Source organism: Salvelinus fontinalis, chromosome 33 (assembly GCF_029448725.1).
Source record: "Salvelinus fontinalis isolate EN_2023a chromosome 33, ASM2944872v1, whole genome shotgun sequence".
Lineage (NCBI taxonomy): Eukaryota > Metazoa > Chordata > Actinopteri > Salmoniformes > Salmonidae > Salvelinus > Salvelinus fontinalis.
Genome location: NC_074697.1, coordinates 34974328 through 34994595, shown reverse-complemented (window position 1 = coordinate 34994595; position 20268 = coordinate 34974328). Strand labels below are relative to the sequence as shown.

Sequence of the window (20268 nt, the reverse complement as noted above, 5' to 3'; positions counted from 1 at the left end):
ACAAAGATCCAGGAAAAAGAACATTGTACATTTCAGTTCAAATAACAACCCAATGTTTATATCCCAGGTCAAATTAGCTAGCAACAGAAGGCTAGCTAGCTAAATGGCCATCAACGTTTCATGTGTTTCGACTTGTCCCCAAATGAATATAGTTGTTTCAGAGTTTGTTTTGATACTTCAACCTGCGTGTCCTGATCGCATCTGGTGTGGGGGGGGGGGGGGGACAAAATCAACATGCGCACGATGGCGCACACGTGCGCGTGCCTGGTCTAGTCAGCATGTAAGAATAGGGCTCAAAATGGATGTTGATGATGAAAAAGACGATAACATATTGCAATGTACCAAGAGAGATATGGAGAAAGAGATGGAAAGAGATTGGGGCAACATGCTTCTCAACTTTCCTTTACTACAATGCTGGATGTCACAAAATGTCCCTGTGTCATGCAGGGTTGGGGTGATGGGGTCAAGTCAGGAAGTACATTGAAATTCCCTTTTTTTTCCTCAGAGGAGCTTTGATTTCAGTTTACTTTCAGAATTGAAAAGGAATTGACTCCAACCCTGGTGTTGTGTAATATTTTGGTGCAAGGTTCAGCTCGTATACTCTTCATCTTCCAGTATTAATTGCACTGATTGGTTAGAGCGTTATCTGAGATTATATCACAATTAACATGACTGCTACTGAGTGCACAGCCATAAGAAGTCATTTACTCCCTCTTAATACCTTTTCATCTATGCTCTCTACCCTTCTCAATCTCTCTCCCTGTCTACATATAACTTTTGTGGAGAAACTCAACATAGAAAGATACAAAAATACCTGAGACAGTTTCATTTTCTATGTTTTATTTCGGACGCTCATTTGAGTCAGCTCAGAGAACACTCACAAAGAGAAACACCAACATCCTTAACACATTCATGGGACCTGGGACATGTTCATTAGGCACCAAATGGAAGAAAATAGACAAACAGGGAGGGACTACCTGAACCTATTTCTCCAATAAGAAAGGATAATTTTTGTTTCCTGTTGCTAAATGTTTTTTAACCGTTGCATGCCCTAATGAACACAACCTTGTCCACAGTATAAAATTAGGAATTATATATTTTTTAAATTAGAATAGTAATTTAATAGGATCTCTATGGTCCACAGTCGCTCTCTATCGCTCTCTCTCTTTCTGAGCCTTCTCCCATCTAGTATGGACTGTGTTGATTTTTAAAGAGGGTTTGCAATGGAGGATCCACAGAGATTCGATCACAGTTGAATGGGACACATGTAGAGGAAAAGGGAGAAAATGACAAAAATAAAACATTCAATTCCAACAACATATTCACTCACTCATATACACACACAGGCACAGACACACACACACACTCAAATTGATGTGGAAAAGAACACATGAACAAAATTGTCTATTTAATGGGTATCAAGGAGAGAGAACTGCATCCACACCAATTTTCTTCACTGAAGAAAGTACAGGCGCCACAACACTGGCGACAGACAGACAGAAAGAGAGCTATGCAGTTACAACCATATTCCTCTCAGCACCGCCTGTCTTTCTCTTAGCCTCTACCTCCTTTCCTCCTACTCCACCACCTCCTTCCTCTCCGTACCAGGACATCCTGAACACATGCAGTGAGGATCCGCCCTCTGGATCACACATCACATGACATCGACGAAGAACTCACTGGGGTTGCCCATGGCCATGCGGAATGATTGTCGTGAGGCGGTGAGTTCGGGGGGCATGGAGGCTAGGTCTCGGCCCGGGGGCGACCCAGGGGGGGCCGTCATGGGGAGGGAGGGCGGCGGCTGGGCTGGCAGGCAGGGGGGTCCGTACACCAGGCTACCGCTGTGGGAATGGGTGCTGTGGACACTGTGGGCCAAGTTGATCAGGCTGTGCATGCTGTGTTCGTTAGGGGGAACCGCCACTGAGCGATCACTGGGAGCATTTTCCTTTCTCAGCTCTGATTCGCTGCCGCTCCCTGTGGACTTGGACTCGCCACTACCAGCACCACCGCCTGCCCCCCCAGCAGCCTCTTCCTTCTTACTGCCACTGCAGTTGGACCCGCTGCTACGACTCTCTGCAAAGGAGAGAGAGAAAGAGAGAAAGGTTGAGAGTATATGCATTTCCTAGCTTCTGGGCCTGAGTAACAGGCAGTTTACTTTGGGCACGCTTTTCATCCGGACATGAAAATACTGCCCCCTACCCAAGAGAGGTTAAACATAAGAATGAGTGTGATTTTTTGTCACTACCCGGCTCGTGGGAAGTGACGAAGAGCTCTTATAGGACCAGGGCACAAATAATAATAATAATATAATAATAATAATAATAATGAATAATTGTGCTCTTTATTTAACCATCTTATATTTAAAACCTTATTTGTTCATCGAAAATTGTGAATAACTCACCACAGGTTAATGAGAAATCAAATCAAATTTTATTTGTCACATACACATGGTTAGCAGATGTTAATGCGAGTGTAGCGAAATGCTTGTGTTTCTAGTTCCGACAATGCAGTAATAACCAACGAGTAATCTAACCTAACAATTTCACAACAACTACCGTATACACACAAGTGTAAAGGAATGAAGAATATGTACATAAAAATATATGAATGAGTGATGGTACAGAACGGCATAGGCAATATGCAGTAGATGGTATTGAGTACAGTATATACATATGAAATGAGTAATGTAGGGTATGTAAACATATAAAAGTGGCATCAGTCAATAAGGGTGTGCTCTGCAATGTTGGGTTGTATTGGAGAGAGTCTCAGTCTTAAATCATTTCCCACACACAGTCTGTGCCTGTAGTTAGTTTTAATGCTAGTGAGGACCGAGAATCCACTCTCACATAGGTACGTGGATGCACAGGGCATCAGTGTCTTAACAGCGCGAAAGCAAAGATCTTTGCCAAGGCAAAGATACTCTGAGCACAGCCCTATCCAAAAATCTAGGAGTGGCTTCTGAACCGCTTGTTGCAATTTCGATGAGGCTCTCCTGTTCAGATATCGGTAAGTGGACTGGAGCCAGGGTATGAAAGGGATAACGAATCCAGTTGTTTGTGTCATCCGTTTCATGAAGTACCTGCGTAATTGCGCACCCAACTCACTCAGGTGCTTCGCTACATAACATTTGACATTGTCCATAAGCTTGAGTTCATTTGCACACAAAACATCATACAATGATGTAAAGACCTGTGCGTTGTCCTTGTTATTGCAGACAGAGAAGAGCTCCAACTTCTTAATCATAGCCTCAATTTTGTCCCGCACATTGAATATAGTTGCGGAGAGTTCCTGTAATCCTAGATTCAGATCATTCAGGTGAGAAAAAACATCACCCAGATAGGCCTGTCGTTTGAGAAACTCGTCATCATGCAAGCGGTCAGACAAGTGAAAATTACGGTCAGTAAAGAAAACTTTAAGCACGTCTCCCTATTTAAAAAAAAAAAATGTGTCAATACTTTGCCCCTTGATAACCAGCGCACTTCTGTATGCTGTAAAAGCGTTACATGGTCGCTACCCATATCATTGCATAATGCAGAAAATACACGAGAGTTCAGGGGTCTTGCTTTAACAAAGTTAACAATTTTCACTGTAGTGTCCAAAACGTCACCCAAACTGTCAGGCATTCCTTTGGCAGTTTGAGTCTCTCGGTGGATGCTGCAGTGTACCCAAGTCGCGTCGGAAGCAACTGCTTGCAAGCACGTTAGTACATCAGTACAGATACCAACACATCTCGACCACCAAAGTCCATTTGATGTCACAAAGCTGTCCAGTACTTAAACAAGAGCCTCTCATGTTGTCCTGGTTTCCGGTGGTTTGCAGAAGAGGATGTCTTTCTTAATTGACCCCCCATAAACCTAACGGACATATACCAAGAGCTGTGACAGGCCCCCCATGTCTGTTGACTCATCCAGCTGTGACGCATATAATTCACTGGCTTGTATGTGAAGCAGTAATTGACATTTACATATATTTAAGACATTTACATATATGTAATTCACTAACAGGGGTCTGACTTTATCCTATGATACAAGGCATTTATGTATAGGTCATAAATGACCAAAGGTGTCTGACTTTATAGTAAGTACAGCATCCTATGATACAAGGCATCTATGCAATAAATTACAATGGGTCTGACTGGAAAAAAGTGCTCTTCACTGACGAATCACAGTTTTGTCTCACCAGGGGTGATGGTCGCATTTATCGTCAAAGGAAGGAGCGTTACACCGAGGCCTGTACTCTGGAGCGGGATCGATTTGGAGGTGGAGGGTCCGTCATGGTCTGGGGCGGTGTGTCACAGCATCATCGGACTGAGCTTGTCGTCATTGCAGGCAATCTCAACGCTGTGCATTACAGGGAAGACATCCTCTTCCCTCATGTGGTACCCTTCCTGCAGGCTCACCCTGACATGACCTCCCAGCATGACAATGCCACCAGCCATACTGCTCGTTCTGTGCGTGATTTCCTGCAAGACACGAATGTCAGTGTTCTGCCATGGCCAGTGAAGAGCCCGGATCTCAATCCCATTGACCATCAATCCCAATCCCAGAAATGTCCGGGAAACGGCAGGTGCCTTGGTGGAAGAGTGGTGTAAAATCTCACAGCAACTCACAGCAACTGGCGAATCTGGTGAACTGCAGTACTTAATGCAGCTGGTGGCCACACCAGATACTGACTCTTACTTTTGATTTTCAGCCTCCCCCTTTGTTCAGGGAAACATTATTCCATCCCTGTTAGTCACATGTCTGTGGAACTTGTTCAGTTTATGTCTCAGTTGTTGAATCTTGTTATGTTCATACAAATATTTATCCATGTTAAGTTATCTGAAAATAAACACAGTTGACAGTGAGAGGACGTTTCTTTTTTTGCTGAGTTTATATATATTTTTTAAATGTTACTTAAAAAAAAAAAGTGAATCACCTTTTTATTTGGCGTATACCTGTCATAGAGGGATCTTTCTTCCCCTTTGTGTCTTTGGTCAAATGTCCGAGACTACTTTACATGCCAGCTGCAGACTGGTAAATGCTATGGTCTAGTGAGTTTCTTCTTCTTGTGTAGAGATTGAGAGTTTCACCATTTCAAATGTATGGACTACCATCTCACGTTTTCTGGTCTGTAGAGTTTAATCCATTTGTCACGTTCAGCCCATGCTGTACATTGGCTGGTCTCGTAGTGGTCTCAAGGTTGATTATCCAGGTTCAGGTTCCCGACCACTATACACACCATCATAAAAAAAGTAGATCTGTAACAAAGAGATTTCAGTCTTCCCATACTGGAGAGCCAGAGGGAGAATTTCTGCAAACTATATATGACTGGCTGTTAAGTCATAAAACCGGCCCAACAACTGCCTCTCTCCTAACCTGTGGGAGAGAGGGTCTGACTATCTGTCAGCCACTGCCAGGTGATCTAGCACCTTTGATCCTCACCAAGGAGAGAGAGTCATGACACCGCTTGGAGTTTGCCAAAAGGCACCTAAAGACTCAGACCAGGAGACCTGGCACCATCCCTACGGTGAAGCATGGTGGTGGCAGAATCATGCTGTGGGGATGTTTTTCAGCGGCAGGGACTGGGAGACTACTCAGGATTGAGAGAAAGATGAACGGAGCAAAGTACAGAGAGATCCTTGATGAAAACCTGCTTTGGACCTCAGACTAAGGTGAAGGTTCACCTTCTAATAGGACCCTAAGTACAAAGCCAAGAAAATGCAGGAGTGGCTTCGGGACAAGTCTCTGAATATCCTTGAGTGGCCCAGCCAGAGCATAGACTTGAACCCGATCGAACATCTCTGGAGAGACCTGAAAATAGCTGTGCAGCAAAGCTCACCATCCAACCTGACAAAGCTTGAGAGGATATGCAGAGAAAAATGGGAGACACTCCCAAATACAGGTGTGCCAAGCTTGTAGCGTCATACCCAAGAAGACTCGAGGCTGTAATCACTGCCAAAGGTGCTTCAACAAAGTACTGAGTAAAGGGTCTGAATACTTATGTAAATGTGATATTTCCGTTTTTTAAAATATTTTATACATTTGCAAAAAATCCTATAAATCTGTTTTTCTTTGTCCTTATGGGGTATTGTGTGTAGATTGATAAGGAAAACAATTGAATCCATTTTAGAATAAGGCTGTAATGTAGCAAAATGTGGAAAAAGTCAAGCGGTCTGAATACTTTCCAAATGCACTGTATGTCAGTCCAGTCATTTGGTTTGCCTTTCTGTGTGTATTTCTCTGTTAGTTTGCGTGTATGTGTAGCTGAGCATCTCACCTTCGCTGTGCTGGCTGTCTGCACTCCCCCCCCTTTCAGGTTGGCTTTGGGGAGGCTCGTGCAGAGGGTGTGGGTTGTAGGGCTGTGGGATGGGGTACTGGTAAGGGAAGGCCAGGGGCCAGGGGGCAGCCCCGGGGTGCGGCAGGGGAGCAAGGGTGTCTTGGTCGGACGCCCCACTCGACCCATCGTGGTCTCCCAGTGAGAGGTTAGCCATATCTGAGAGAGAGGGGAGGAGAGGAGAGAAAATGGGAGGAAGGGAAGGGAGAGAGTGGAGGAGAATGGGAAGGAGTGGAAAGGGACAAACGTGTTAAAGAGGAAAGAGTAAAGGAGAGGTGAAGTCATAAAGAAAGCTATCTTGTGAAAGACAAAGAGATAATAAGACTCACTGCCACAGAGGTCTCCGAAGTTGGAGAGGTGAAGAGTCATAAAGAAAGCTATCTTGTGAAAGACAAAGGGATAATAAGAGTCACTGCCACAGAGGTCTCCGAAGATGGAGAGGTGAAGTCATAAAGAAAGCTATCTTGTGGAAGAGAAAGAGATAATAAGACTCACTGCCACAGAGGTCTCCGAAGATGGAGAGGTGAAGTCATAAAGAAAGCTATCTTGTGAAAGACAAAGAGATTATAAGACTCACTGCCACAGAGGTCTCTGAAGATGGAGAGGTGAAGAGTCATAAAGAAAGCTATCTTGTGGAAGAGAAAGAGATAATAAGACTCATTGCCACAGAGGTCTCCGAAGATGGAGAGGTGAAGAGTCATAAAGAAAGCTATCTTGTGGAAGAGAAAGAGATAATAAGACTCACTGCCACAGAGGTCTCCGAAGATGGAGAGGTGAAGAGTCATAATGAAAGCTATCTTGTGGAAGAGAAAGAGATAATAAGACTCACTGCCACAGAGGTCTCCGAAGATGGAGGGGTGAAGAGTCATAAAGAAAGCTATCTTGTGGAAGAGAAAGAGATAATAAGACTCACTGCCACAGAGGTTTCCGAAGATGGAGGGGTGAAGAGTCATAAAGAAAGCTATCTTGTGGAAGAGAAAGAGATAATAAGACTCACTGCCACAGAGGTCTCCGAAAATGTAGTAGCATTGCTCGGAGAAGGTGATCTTGTTGACGGTGTGCCGGATATAGCCGGCCTTCAGCAGGTTGCTGGCATACTTCCTGGCCTCACGGCGGTCAGTGAAGCCCTCCACGTAATGGTAGAGCCAGTCCACCACGTCCGAGCCTGGGACGGAGACAGACAGACAGTTGGAGAGGGTGAGAGAGAGACCTTAACAATAGTCCCTATGAAAGCGAGACAATACAGACAGAAGAGAGAGTGAAGGGAGCAGAGTAAAAGAGAGAAAGAATACCTATGAAGGCGGAGGGGATTGTGATCTTGAGCCACATCCTGTCTCGAACCTCCAGGCCAGACTCTGGATTGGCCATCGCTTTGGCGATTGCTGCCATGTCGCTGTGAATGGATAAATGAAAGTCATCGAGCCCTGGGAGGGAAAGAAGGAAAGAGAGCAACAGTCAGATAGCTGCAGTTGTGAAACAACCCAGCAGTCAAAACTGTAAAAAACGGGTTGAAATGACATCCAAACAACATTATTTCAACCAGTTTCTGGTTGTAATAATAATTTCACCCAGTTTTGCCCACTGGGAAACACCAAGGGAGCCTTTCATTTATTCATTCAGCAGCAGTAGCAAGCGGGAAATGAAGCAAGCAGAAGTGGCTGTCGTGCAGCAACCCACTAGGCAAAATGTATTGACAAGATGGCAGGCTTTTCTGTCATCATGGTCAGGTTATACTGACTAAAATAGGACACCTTTTTATTTTTATAGACCAGAATTATACGTGTTTGCCTGGTTGTAATCTTGGACGCTGCTTCGACCAGAAAACAACCCAAATTATGTTATTTTCTACCAGTCTTGATGTCATCACAACCAGTTTTCGACCACAAACTTTTGTCATTAGGTTGTCCCATGCCAACTTTTGCCCGCTGGGGATGGTGGAGAGGGAAAGGGAGGGGTGACTTACGCTCAGTCTCAGGGATGGAGCTTGTGATGGAGGAGCTGGTGGAGGTGATGGTGGTCATAGAAGGGCTCATACCATACACTGGGTACGCCCCCGTCATTGCTGCGGTGTGGGACACCCAGGCAGCAGGGTCTATGGGACGGATCGGCTCACCTACACAGAAAAAGGGTTGTTTTGTCTCTGTGGAACATGGTAAAACACATTTACATCTATTTCCCCCCCATAAAAGCAAATTAAATGTCAAATCTAAGAGGAGAGGTCTAATTACGTGATGCTGTGTGTGAGTACTCACTTCTCGGCAGTGTGAAGCATCCTCGAGGGTTAGGATCCCAGCACTTAGCCACAGTCAGAGTAATAGGGCTGTCAATAATTACACACAGCAGACACTCAATTTACACACAGTTTATACACACACACAGAAACCAGCAACAATGTGTGATCCTCAGCACGTATCAGCGTGTAGGATTCAGTGTGTGTGAGACTGCTCCTTACCCTGGCTTATGCACAATCTCCCTCAGTACTCTTACTGCATCATCATTACTCATGTTCTCAAAGTTAATGTCGTTCACCTGGAGAAGAGGGGATGAGAGACGGGGTGATGTAGAAAAGGGAGAGAAAGAAACCAGGAAATCCTACCAACCAAGTCCAATTAAAGACCCCAAAACCGTTCCTCCTATTCTCGCTTTCTTGCCACTTAAAAATACTTTAAAGCATGACTTAAGTAGTTTTTTGGGGGTATCTGTACATCACTATTTATATTTTTGTAAACTTTTACTTCACTACATTCCTAAAGAAAAGAATGTACTTTTTACTTCATACATTTTCCCTGACACCCAAAAGTACTCGTTAGAATTTGAATTCTTAGCAGGACAGGAAAACGGTACAATTCACACACTTATCAAGAGAACATCCCTCCTCATCCCTACTGCCACTGATCTGGCGGACTCACTTAATTTGTAAATTATGTCTGAGTGCTGGAATGTGCCCCTGGCAATCCGTAATTTAAAAAACAAGAAAGGAATTAGAAATTATACTACCGGTCAAAAGTTTTAGAACACCTACTCATTCAAGGGTTTTTCATTATTTTTACTATTTTCAACATTGTAGAATAAAAGTGAAGACATCAAAACTATGAAAGGACACATATGGAATCATGTAGTAACCAAAAAAGTGGTGAACAAATTCTTCAAATAGCCACCCTTTGCCTTGATGACGGCTTTGCACACTCTTGGCATTCTCTCAACCAGCTTCATGAGGAATGCACCTGGAATGCATTTCAATAAACAGCCTTCTTAAAAGTTAATTTGTGGATTTTCTTTCCTTTCTTTCCTGGCAATTTGAAGAATCTCAAATATAAAATATATTTGGATTTGTTTAACACTTTTTTGGTGACTACATGATTCCATATGTGTTACTTAAATACAATTTCAGCAATTACAGTAACTTTTGATACTTAAGTATATTTAAACCAAATACTTTTAGACTTATACTCAAGTAGTATCATTTTCTATTAAGGTATCTTAACTTTTACTCAAGTATGACAATTGGGTACTTTTCCCACCACTGTTAAACACAAACTACTCAACAAACACCTGCAGCAGCATGTCTCCAGGCTCGATGCGTCCGTCGGCGGCCACTGCCCCTCCCTTCATGATAGAGCCGATGTAGATTCCTCCATCTCCTTTCTCGTTACTCTGACCCACAATGCTGATGCCCAGGAAGTTATACTTCTCTGCATGAAGGCAGGAGGAGGAGAAGAGGAAGGAAGTGTAATGACAAGAGAAAGAAAGAGTGTTGAATAAAAAAAAAAGGATACCTTCCCAACAGATGTAAACCAATAGACAGAGTGAAGGATACATATGAATCCCTCTTTGAAAAGGGAGTCTTTGACCTCTGGGCTCGTATACACGAAACGTCTCAGAGAAGTTCTGATCCACTAGTTGAATAAACGTTGTTTCCACGTCATTTCAACCCAAAAAAAACAACGTGATGGCGTTGAGGCAACGTGGAAAACTAATTGTTTTTTGGGGTTGAAATGACGTGGAAACAACGTTTATTCAACTAGCAAAAAGTAATCAACGTAAGTCATGTTTTTTTCACCAAACTTTTAACCTAAATCCAATGACATGGTGAAATGTTTTGTTGATTTCAGGTGAACTTCACGTTAGTTGACAACTCAACCAAATGTAAATCAAAATTAGATGTTGAACTGACTTCTGTGCCCAGTGGGTGGTCTCTGAATCTTTAAGTCAATCCAAAAGTCGCCAATGATATATAAAAGATCACATAGACGTAAAGTTATATACATTACACAGATATAGATGAACAGTACTACTCACCCATGTTTAAAGTGACAGTGATGATGTTCAGTGACATGGTGGAATCTGTGACGCTACTGAAAGAGGACGACTGGACAGACAGAGAGGGAGGAGTAGAGGAATGATTGAAAGAGAAAGACATGCACAAGGACCACTGAACACTAACAGCAAACTGGCATCTGTGTGGTCTGTGTGTGAGTGTTTCTTTCTATTTGTATTGTGTGTGTGTCTTACCCTCTCCATCCGTGGCGCTTTGAGTTTCCGCCGCCGCCGCCGCCGATGTCGTCTCATGAGCCTCGACGAAGTGCTCTGCTCCGTGGAGCCACTGAACCTGCGGGTGATGACATCTCAGCGGTGACACAACTCACTGTGGTGTCATGACACACAATGCACACTCATCTGCCAGTGGTTAATTGGCCACATGTGACTCCATCCATTTGAGCCAATCTTAGACGTGGCCATTGAGCTCAAAGGGAAAAGCAACAGTCTTTTGTATGGGTTTTCTAGAGCATATGATTTGTGGGCACTTGAATAAGAGTAGATAGCGATCACGTAGAGTGTATACATCAAGTGGCTTATGTAATGTTTTCATGTGATAGGACACCTTTTTAGTGTCTTGGGTAAATGTACACTACATGACCAAAGTATTCGGCCACATGCTCATTGAACATCTCATTCCAAAATCATGGGCATTAATAAGGAGTTGGTCCCGCCTTTGCTGCTATAACAGCCTCCATTCTTCTGGGAAGGCTTTCCACTAAATGTTGGAACCTTGCTGCGGGGGCTAGCTTTCATTCAGCCACAAGAGCATTAGTGGCGTCAGGCACTGGGCGATTAGACCTGGCTCGCAGTCGGCATTCCAATTCATCCCAAAGGTTTTCGATGGGGTTGAGGTCAGGGTTCTTTGCAGGCCAGTCAAGTTCTTCCACACCGATCTCGACAAAGCATTTCTGTACGGACCTCGCTTTATGCTCGGGGCCATTGTCATGCTGAAACAGAAAGGGCTTTCCACAAACTGTGACCACAAAGTTGAAAGCACATAATCGTCTAGAATGTCAGTGTATGCTGTAGAGTTAGGATTTCCCTTCACTGGAACTAAGGGGCCTAGTCCAAACCATTATTTCTCCTCCACCAAACTTTACAGTTGGCAATATGCATTGGAGCAGGTAGTGTTCTCCTGGTATCCGCCAAACCCAGATTCATCCGTCGTACTGCCAGATGGTGAAGCGTGATTCATCCCTCCAGAGAACGTGTTTCTACTGCTCCAGAGTCCAAAGGCGGCGAGCTTTACACCACTCCAGTCGACGCTTGGCATTGCACATGGTGATCCCAATGAACCCATTTCATGACGCTCCCAATGAAAACCATTCTATGAAGTTCCCAATGAACAGTTCTTGTGCCGACATTGCTTTCAGAGGCAGTTTGGAATCCGGTAGTGAGTGTTGCAACCGAGGACAGACAATTTATTTACACGCTACGCGCTTCAGCACTCGGCGGTCCCGTTCTGTGAGCTTGTGTGGCCTACCAATTCGCGGCTGAGCTGTTGTTGCTCCTAGACGTTTCCACTTCACAATAACAGCACCTACATTCGACCGGGGCAGCTCTAGCAGGGCAGAAATTTGACGAACGGACTTGATGGAAAGGTGGCATCCTATGACGGTGCCACGTTGAAGGCACTGAGCTCTTAAGTAAGGCCATTCTACTGCCAATGTTCGTCTACAGAGATCACATGGCCGTGTGCTCGATTTTGTACCTGTCAGCAATGGGTGTGGCTGAAATAGACGAATACACTAACTTGAAGGGGTGTCCACATACTTTTGTATATTCTGTGTACGTGAGTGTGAGTGTAAATGAATGGATAGTCAATTCGTTCCTGACCGCTTCTCTTTGGTCCTAACCCGTCAAGGCTTATTGCAACCAACACTGGCAGCAATGAACAAGCTTGAGGTGATCTCTTCGTATATTAAGGGATGTTCCACTCAAAATACAACTTAACTCGATTTTTCCATTTATCATCGTGGCTGTAGTTGTTTTGGGTATATTTAGTCCCCTCACTTTAGTCCCATCACTGAGATAATAATTAAAAGCAATTTGTTGTTGATCCATCTGTGTGTGTGTGTGTGTGTGTGTGTGTGTGTGTGTGTGTGTGTGTGTGTGTGTGTGTGTGTGTGTGTGTGTGTGTGTGTGTGTGTGTGTGTGTGCGTGTGTGCGTGTGTGTGCGTGCGCGTGCGCGTGGTGCTCACCGACTAGATGCGTCATCGTCTTCAGAGTTGACAAAGCTCGTCGTCTCCAGCTCAGAACTCATCAGCGTGGATGAGCTCTCGTACCCCGCCAGCTCCGGTCGCCGCGTCTCCCGCTCTGGACGCGTGTGACCATTCAACCTGCCACCTGAGGAGGGCGCCAGGCAAGCGGGAGAGAGGAAAAGTCAACCGGGTAGTGTTCAGTAGAAACAAATTGGAAGAACAGAGACATGGGAAGGGAATACCTGAATGCAAATGTTCATTTTCAAAACAGCAGTTTTTTGAAAGCAAAATGTTTTGCTATGGTAGGCTCTAATAAGAGTATTAATACTAATCATTATGAATACTACATAATTACCTTTTCATACTATGTGCCAACCCAACCGAACTGTGCTGGTTCCGATATTTACATGGCACACTGTGCTTTTCAGCACGGTTCAACTACGGTGGTTGCTAACCAGGCAACCTCAGTATAGCTTGGCTTGGCTTGGCCCAGCTAGGTTCAGAATATACAGTGTATTCGGAAAGACCTCTTGACTTTTTCCACATTTTGTTACGTTACAGCCTTTTTTGCTCCGTACATCTTTCCCTCGATCCTGACTAGTCTTCCAGTCCCTGCCGCTGACAAACATCCCCACAGCATGATGCTGCCACCACCAAACCCCCGAGGTGCATTCATTTTATTATAAATTGATTACCAACTTAAATAGAGCAGTAAAAATAAATGTTTTTGTCATACCCGTGGTATACGGTCTGATATACCACGGCCGTCAGCCAATCAGCATTCAGGGCTCGAACCAACCAGTTTATAATGTAGTATAGGGCACGGGTACGGAAGCCTGGCCCTGGAGTGCCGCTGGCACTTCATGTTTTTGATATAACCGACCTGGAAGACCAGTTGTGTTGAATTTACGCAATCACTGAGCTGATCAATTATAAAGATTATGGATATACTGACAAGATTCATGTCTCTCCGCTGTAACAATGGGAGTCGTTGTTCACAAAGCGGCATGTCGGTCTGTCTAGCTCCCGCTTATCCTTTCTTTGGATTGGTGGATACATCTCATCAGGGGCGCAACTTTCACTGGGGACAGGGAGGACATGACCCCCCAACATTCTGAATTAAAAAAATTTTTTGTCCCCCCAGTTTTATCATTGGAATATGATACAAACTAGGCAACGGTGTGCTTTAGGACCATGCGGACGCCTCCGAGCGGTCAGGTAGGCTGTTTGAAGTTTTTATCCTACCGGATGAAAACAAAATGCCCCTCCCCCATCACACACTTCTAAAACCAAAGTTGCGCCCCTGCATCTCATTATTGAAATCCTTTTTTAAAATATTCGATGAGGGTTGTTGACGTCAACCACCTGTATTCAATGGAGAGAGATGCTATGCTACTAGCCTCATGCCATGAATATGCCTAGCCATCTCTAGACAACTCTGATACGAAGTGTTTTTTTTCTCAAAGTAGCCCGGGATGTCACGTGTCCTACGTATATCAGTGCACTCGTATCAACTTAATCATTACAACATTTTAATGAGGTCAAATAAACCTCACTGTCACGTTCCCGACCTCTTTTCCCTTGTTTTGTATTTTTTTAGTATGGTCAGGGCGTGAGTTGGGTGGGTTGTCTATGTGTTGTTTTCTATGTTGGGGTTTTGTGTGTTCGGCCTGGTATGATTCTCAATCAGAGGCAGCTGTCAATCGTTGTCCCTGATTGAGAATCATACTTAGGCAGCCGGGGTTTCACGTGTGTTTTGGTGGGTGTTTGTTCCTTGTTAGTGTTTCGCCACACGGGACTGTCACGGTAGTTTCATTTTGTTCTTTTTGTATCGCATATTTGTTTTCGTGTTATTAAATTACCATGGAAACCAACCACTCTGCATATTGGTCCGATCCTTCTCGCCTCTCCTCGTCCGATGAGGAGGACGATATAGACTATCGTGACACTCACATAGCAAATAAGCCATTATTTTGACATCCACACAAAAACTAATTGAAAGAAACACCAAATGCTGGAGGGAGACAGATTTTCTATCGAGTTGGGCCTCTTCCTCTTCCTCTCTTCCTCTCTATCGAGTTGGGCCTCTTCCTCTTCCTCTCTGTCAATTAGCTCAGTTGGTCAGGTGCGGTGCCTAGTTGGAACAAAATCCAGCAGTACCTGCGGTACTCCAGGAACAGAGTTGCTTACTATTGGTATAGGGCCGACTGAATTGTATTGGTTAGTGGCTGCTGAGGGTTGTCGAGGGCATCAGCAATAGTTAAATTGCTAAAAGATTGGATTTTTTCTAATCACCAATTGCATCATTTCAATAAAATGTGTAAACCAGCCACTGAACTGATGGCTACAAAATGATTAGGTAACATAATAACATTTAAATAAATATTAACATTTAAATACATAAAAATATGTAAAGTTAAGAGAGCATCATTATAAGAGAGTCAGAGCTTATAATCACCAAGTTTCGTTATTAGAGATCATTGTGTTTACCTAAGTCTTTGTGTTAACTTGCTGGGACAACAAAAGAATTACAGAGCACACCTTTCATCTTAGCATTGTGAGTAGTGCTATACAACAGCCTATTAGAGGTGGCAACTATAACACCAATACGCTTCAAGATTTGGATCTCATGGACATATTTCCCAGTATTTGAGTTTTTCTTGCATGTCCTAGACAATTACAGGTCAATAAGGGGAAAACAAACACAATGGAAAAACAACACAAATGGAAAAAGGACAAAACATAACAGATTCAGTATTCCCAAATTCAATCGGCCTATTCAAATGTCATTCTCAACGGTTACTAACCCAGAGCCACAAAAGAGAAAAAAGACAGAGTAGGGCAATGCTATCACCCATTCGCAAGACCAAACATTGTTGTTAAACTAGCTCTTGCAAGTTGGAGATAGCATGTAACCAATTGACCAGCGTTTCGGGCTTGGGCCCCACACCGTCTGGCAGTGGATCTTTTCAGTTGTGCAATGTCCAAGTATATAAGCAACCAACATCTGCAAAGGGCATTACCCGGTTCAAACCAAGTTTTTGTGTCTGCTGTTATTGCAGCCATAACAATACACCTCTGTTGATAAGCTAATGAAATGCTAAGGCTACAACCCAGCAGGAAGAGCGATAGACAAACAGGTAGGTTCCAGCCAAGAATACCATTTAAAACACTATCAACATGAACCCAAAAGGACTGCACCAGTACACAGCTCCAAAACATATGAATATAATTGCCCAGTCTATGCATTTAATTTCTCGGCCGAATCTTCACTCTAGGGTCAAATTTGAAATTAATAAATTGATGGGCGAGGCTCTTCGAAGAAGCAAAAACATTGCTGCATATTGTGGTCAAATCCCATTCAAACCCTGCAATTTGTGAAGGTGAACAGAAAGGCACTGGCGCAACGAACCACCCTTGCTGTCTCTGCCTGGCATGTTCCCCTCTCTCCACTGGGATTCTCTGCCTCTGACCCTATTACAGGGGCTGAGTCACTAGCTTACTGGTGCTCTTTCATGCCGTCCCTAGGAGAGGTGCGTCACTTGAGTGGGTTGAGTCACTGACGTGATCTTCCTGTCCGGGTTGGCGTCCCCCCTTGGGTTGTGTCGTGTCGGAGATCTTTGTGGGCTATACTCGGCCTTGTCTCAGGATGGTAAGTTGGTGGTTGAAGTTATCCCTCTAGTGGTGTGGGGGCTGTGCTTTGGCAAAATGGGTGGGGTTATATCCTGCCTGTTTGGCCCTGTCCGGGGGTATCGTCGGACGGGGCCACAGTGTCTCCCGACCCCTCCTGTCTCAGCCTCCAGTATTTATGCTGCAGTAGTTTATGTGTCGGGGGGCTAGGGTCAGTCTGTTATATCTGGAGTATTTCTCCTGTCTTATATGGTGTCCTGTGTAAATTTAAGTATGCTCTCTCTAATTCTCTTTCTTTCTCTCTTTCTTTCTTTCTCTCTCTCGGAGGACGTGAGCCCTAGGACCATGCCTCAGGACAACCTGGCCTGATGACTCCTTGCTATCCACCGTCCACCTGGCCATGCTGCTGCTCCAGTTTCAACTGTTCTGCCTGCGGCTATGGAACCCTGACCTGTTCACCGGACGTGCTACCTGTCCCAAACCTGCTGGTTTCAACTCTCTAGAGACAGCAGGAGCGGTAGAGATACTCTGAATGATCGGCTATGAAAGCCAACTGACATTTACTCCTGAGGTGCTGACTTGTTGCACCCTCGACAACCACTGTGATTATTATTATTTGACCCTGCTGGTCATATATGAACATTTGAACATCTTGGCCATGTTCTGTTATAATCTCCACCCGGCACAACCAGAAGGGGACTGGCCACCTCTCATAGCCTGGTTCCTCTCTTGGTTTATTCCTAGGTTCTGGCCTTTCCAAGGAGTTTTTCCTAGCCATCGTGCTTCTACACTTGCATTGCTTGCTGTTTGGGGTTTTAGGCTGGGTTTCTTTACAGCACTTTGAGACATCAGCTGATGTAAGAAGGGCTTCATAATTCTTTTTTATTGATTTGTAGGTCCTTCTCCCTGACCTCCATAACAGGTAGATTTATTACATTATTTAAATAAAGAGTGGGAGCATGCTTTTGGTGTTCTATGGTACCCTGTAGGTTTTCTACGGTCTGAGAGTTTAAAAAAAACAAAAAACAGGAAGAACCAGGGAGAAAATACGACTCTTTCAGATCTTGAAAGGAACGAAGCCTTTGCAGGTTGAAATTATCCTTAAAAATAGACCGATGAGGGAATGTAAAGGGCATAGAGAGCCAGATAAAATTAAATTGTTATTCCAAATAGGAGATAACTCGTGAAAATTACAAGTTGTGCCCAGATAATTATTGATTTGGAAACAAACCGTCAAAAAATATAGATCCCATAAAAGATTAGGCAGTTTTTGCTTTATCCCAGAAGGAAGGTCATGAATTCTAATTGGGTGGGACTTGGCCTCCTCTATTATTTCCCAGTATGACCAATTTTCCTAAAACAAATACAGTTGAAGTCGGAAATTTACATAGTCATTAAAACGAATTTTTCAACCACTTCACAAATTTTTTAGTAACCAACTATAGTTTTGGCAAGTCGGTTAGGACATCTACTTTGTGCATGACACAAGTAATTATTACAACAATTGTTTACAGACTATTTCACTTATAATTCACTGGATCACAATTCCAGTGGGTCAGAAAATTACATACACTAAGTTGACTGTGCCTTTAAACAGCTTGGAAAATTACAGAAAATTACGTCATGGCTTTTAAAGCTTCTGATAGGCTAATTGACATAATTTGAGTCAATTGGAGGTGTACCTGTGGATGTATTTCAAGGCCTACCTTCAAACTCAGTGCCTCTTTGCTTGACATCATGGGAAAATCAAAAGAAATCAGCCAAGACCTCAGAAAAAACATTGTAGACCTCCACAAGTCCGGTTCATCCCTGGGAGCAATTTCCAAATGCCTGAAGGTACCACGTTCATCTTTATCTTTAGTACGCAGGTATAAACACCATGGGACCACGCAGCCCATACCACTCAGGAAGGATACGCGTTCTGTCTCCTAGAGATGAACATACTTTGGTGCAAAAAGTGCAAATCAATCCCAGAACAACAGCAAAGGACCTTGTGAAGATGCTGGAGGAAACAGGTACAAAAGTATTTATAACCACAGTAAAACGAGTCCTATATCGACATAACCTGAAAGGCCGCTCAGCAAGGAAGAAGCCACCTCTCCAAAACCACCATAAAAAAGCCTGACTACGGTTTGTAACTGCACATGAGGACAAAGATTGTACTTTTTGCAGAAATGTCCTCTGGTCTGATGAAACAAAAATAGAACTGTTTGCCAAAATGACCATCGTTACGTTTGGAGGAAAAAGGGGGGGACTTGCAAGCCGAAGAACATCATCCCAGCCGTGAAGCACAGGGGTGGCAGCATCATGTTGTGGGGGTGCTTTGCTGCAGGAGGGACTGGTGCACTTCACAAAATAGATGGCATCATGAGGCAGGAAAATTATGTGGATATATTGAAGCAACATCTCAAGACATCAGTCAGGAAGTTAAAGCTTGGTCGCAAATGGGTCTTCCAAATGGACAATGACCCCAAGCATACTTCCAAAGTTGTGGCAAAATGGCTTAAGGACAACAAAGTCAAGGTATTGGAGTGACTATCACAAAGCCCTGAACTCAATCCTATAGAAAATATGTGGGGAGAACTGAAGAAGCGTGTGTGAGCGAGCAAGGAGGCCTACGAACCTGACTCAGTTACACCAGCTCTGTCAGGAGGAATGGGCCAAAATTCACCCAATTTATTGTGGGAAGCTTGTGGAAGGCTACCGGAAATGTTTGACCCAAGTTAAACAATTTAAAGGCAATGCTACCAAATACTAATTAGGTGTATGTAAACTTCTGACCCACTGGGAATGTGATGAACGAAATAAAAGCTGAAATAAATAATTCTCTCTACTTTTATTCTGACATTTCACATTCTCTAAATAAAGTGGTGATCCTAACTGACCTAAGCCAGGGAATTTCTTACTAGTATTAAACGTCAGGAATTGTGAAAAACGGAGTTTAAATATCTTTGGCTAAGGTGTATGTAAACTTCCGACTTCAACTGTATGTAGTTCTGCTAATTGTAACATTGTTGTTTCACTGATGAGTCAGTCTAGTTAAATCATTAGATGTGATACCAATTTTTTTTTTTATAAATCGCATGGTTTTTAAAATGAGATTCACCGAATAGAATGTTCTATTGTTGTTTGATTCAATCATTTTCAATGAGCATGCTGTCAGGTTTTGGCCAAGACTGTTCGGGTTTTGGTCACTAGATGTCCCCATTGCACCTTTTTTGTACCTTTTGTTTTTCTTGCTCTAATTATTGTTTGCACCTGTAGGTCATTCCCTTGTTTGTATTTAAACCCTGTGTGTTCCTCACTTCCTTGCTCAGTGATTGTAAGTTAGCACCCAGCCCCAGCCCAAGCCTTGTTTTATACAGATATTTCTCTTGTTGGATTTTCCAGAGGTTCTCTGGTTTAGTTCTTGTGTATTATTTGAGTAGTCTTTTGAGGTTTGTTTTTCCCTGCTGTTTTTTTTTTTGTGGAGTTTCTTTATTTTTGGACATTGTGGATTTAGTTTCTTTGCCTGAAGATTTTGTTCTTTTATTAAACCACCATCTCTAGTACTGCTGTGTCTGCCTCATCTTCTGGGTTCTGACGATTATTAGTGACTGTTTCTCGCACCGGGTCCTGACAGAAACACTGAGCCATTATAATGAACCCAGAAGCAGCCAGTACCCAGGATTTTTTTTTCCATGCTGTCCCACCACGAGGGGACTGTCCAACGCCACGAAGCTGCTCTGGTTCAGCAAGAGGCCTTAATGGCTAGACATTCTCAACTTCTGTCAGAGATGCTGACTTCCATAAAGCAGATTTC

The 20268-nt window shown here is 43.6% G+C and overlaps 1 protein-coding gene across 4 annotated transcripts in view; it reads right to left on the bottom strand.

The window, feature by feature from the left end:
* Positions 1-823: 823 nt before the first annotated feature.
* LOC129832120 (segment polarity protein dishevelled homolog DVL-3-like) overlaps positions 824-20268 on the bottom strand; it is a 55051-nt gene continuing 35606 nt past the window's right edge. For 3 of the 4 annotated variants that reach the window (XM_055895900.1, XM_055895902.1, XM_055895903.1), the window contains 11 exons: positions 12837-12981; positions 10828-10924; positions 10615-10684; positions 9868-10007; positions 8768-8844; positions 8568-8635; positions 8279-8428; positions 7608-7739; positions 7313-7480; positions 6259-6474; positions 824-2073 (listed from right to left, as the gene is read on the bottom strand). In XM_055895900.1, the coding sequence (XP_055751875.1) occupies positions 1655-2073; positions 6259-6474; positions 7313-7480; positions 7608-7739; positions 8279-8428; positions 8568-8635; positions 8768-8844; positions 9868-10007; positions 10615-10684; positions 10828-10924; positions 12837-12981 (1682 nt within the window). In that variant the 3' untranslated portion in view covers positions 824-1654. The remainder of the gene's footprint in view (positions 2074-6258; positions 6475-7312; positions 7481-7607; positions 7740-8278; positions 8429-8567; positions 8636-8767; positions 8845-9867; positions 10008-10614; positions 10685-10827; positions 10925-12836; positions 12982-20268) is intronic. The other variant, XM_055895901.1, reaches the window with a different exon arrangement.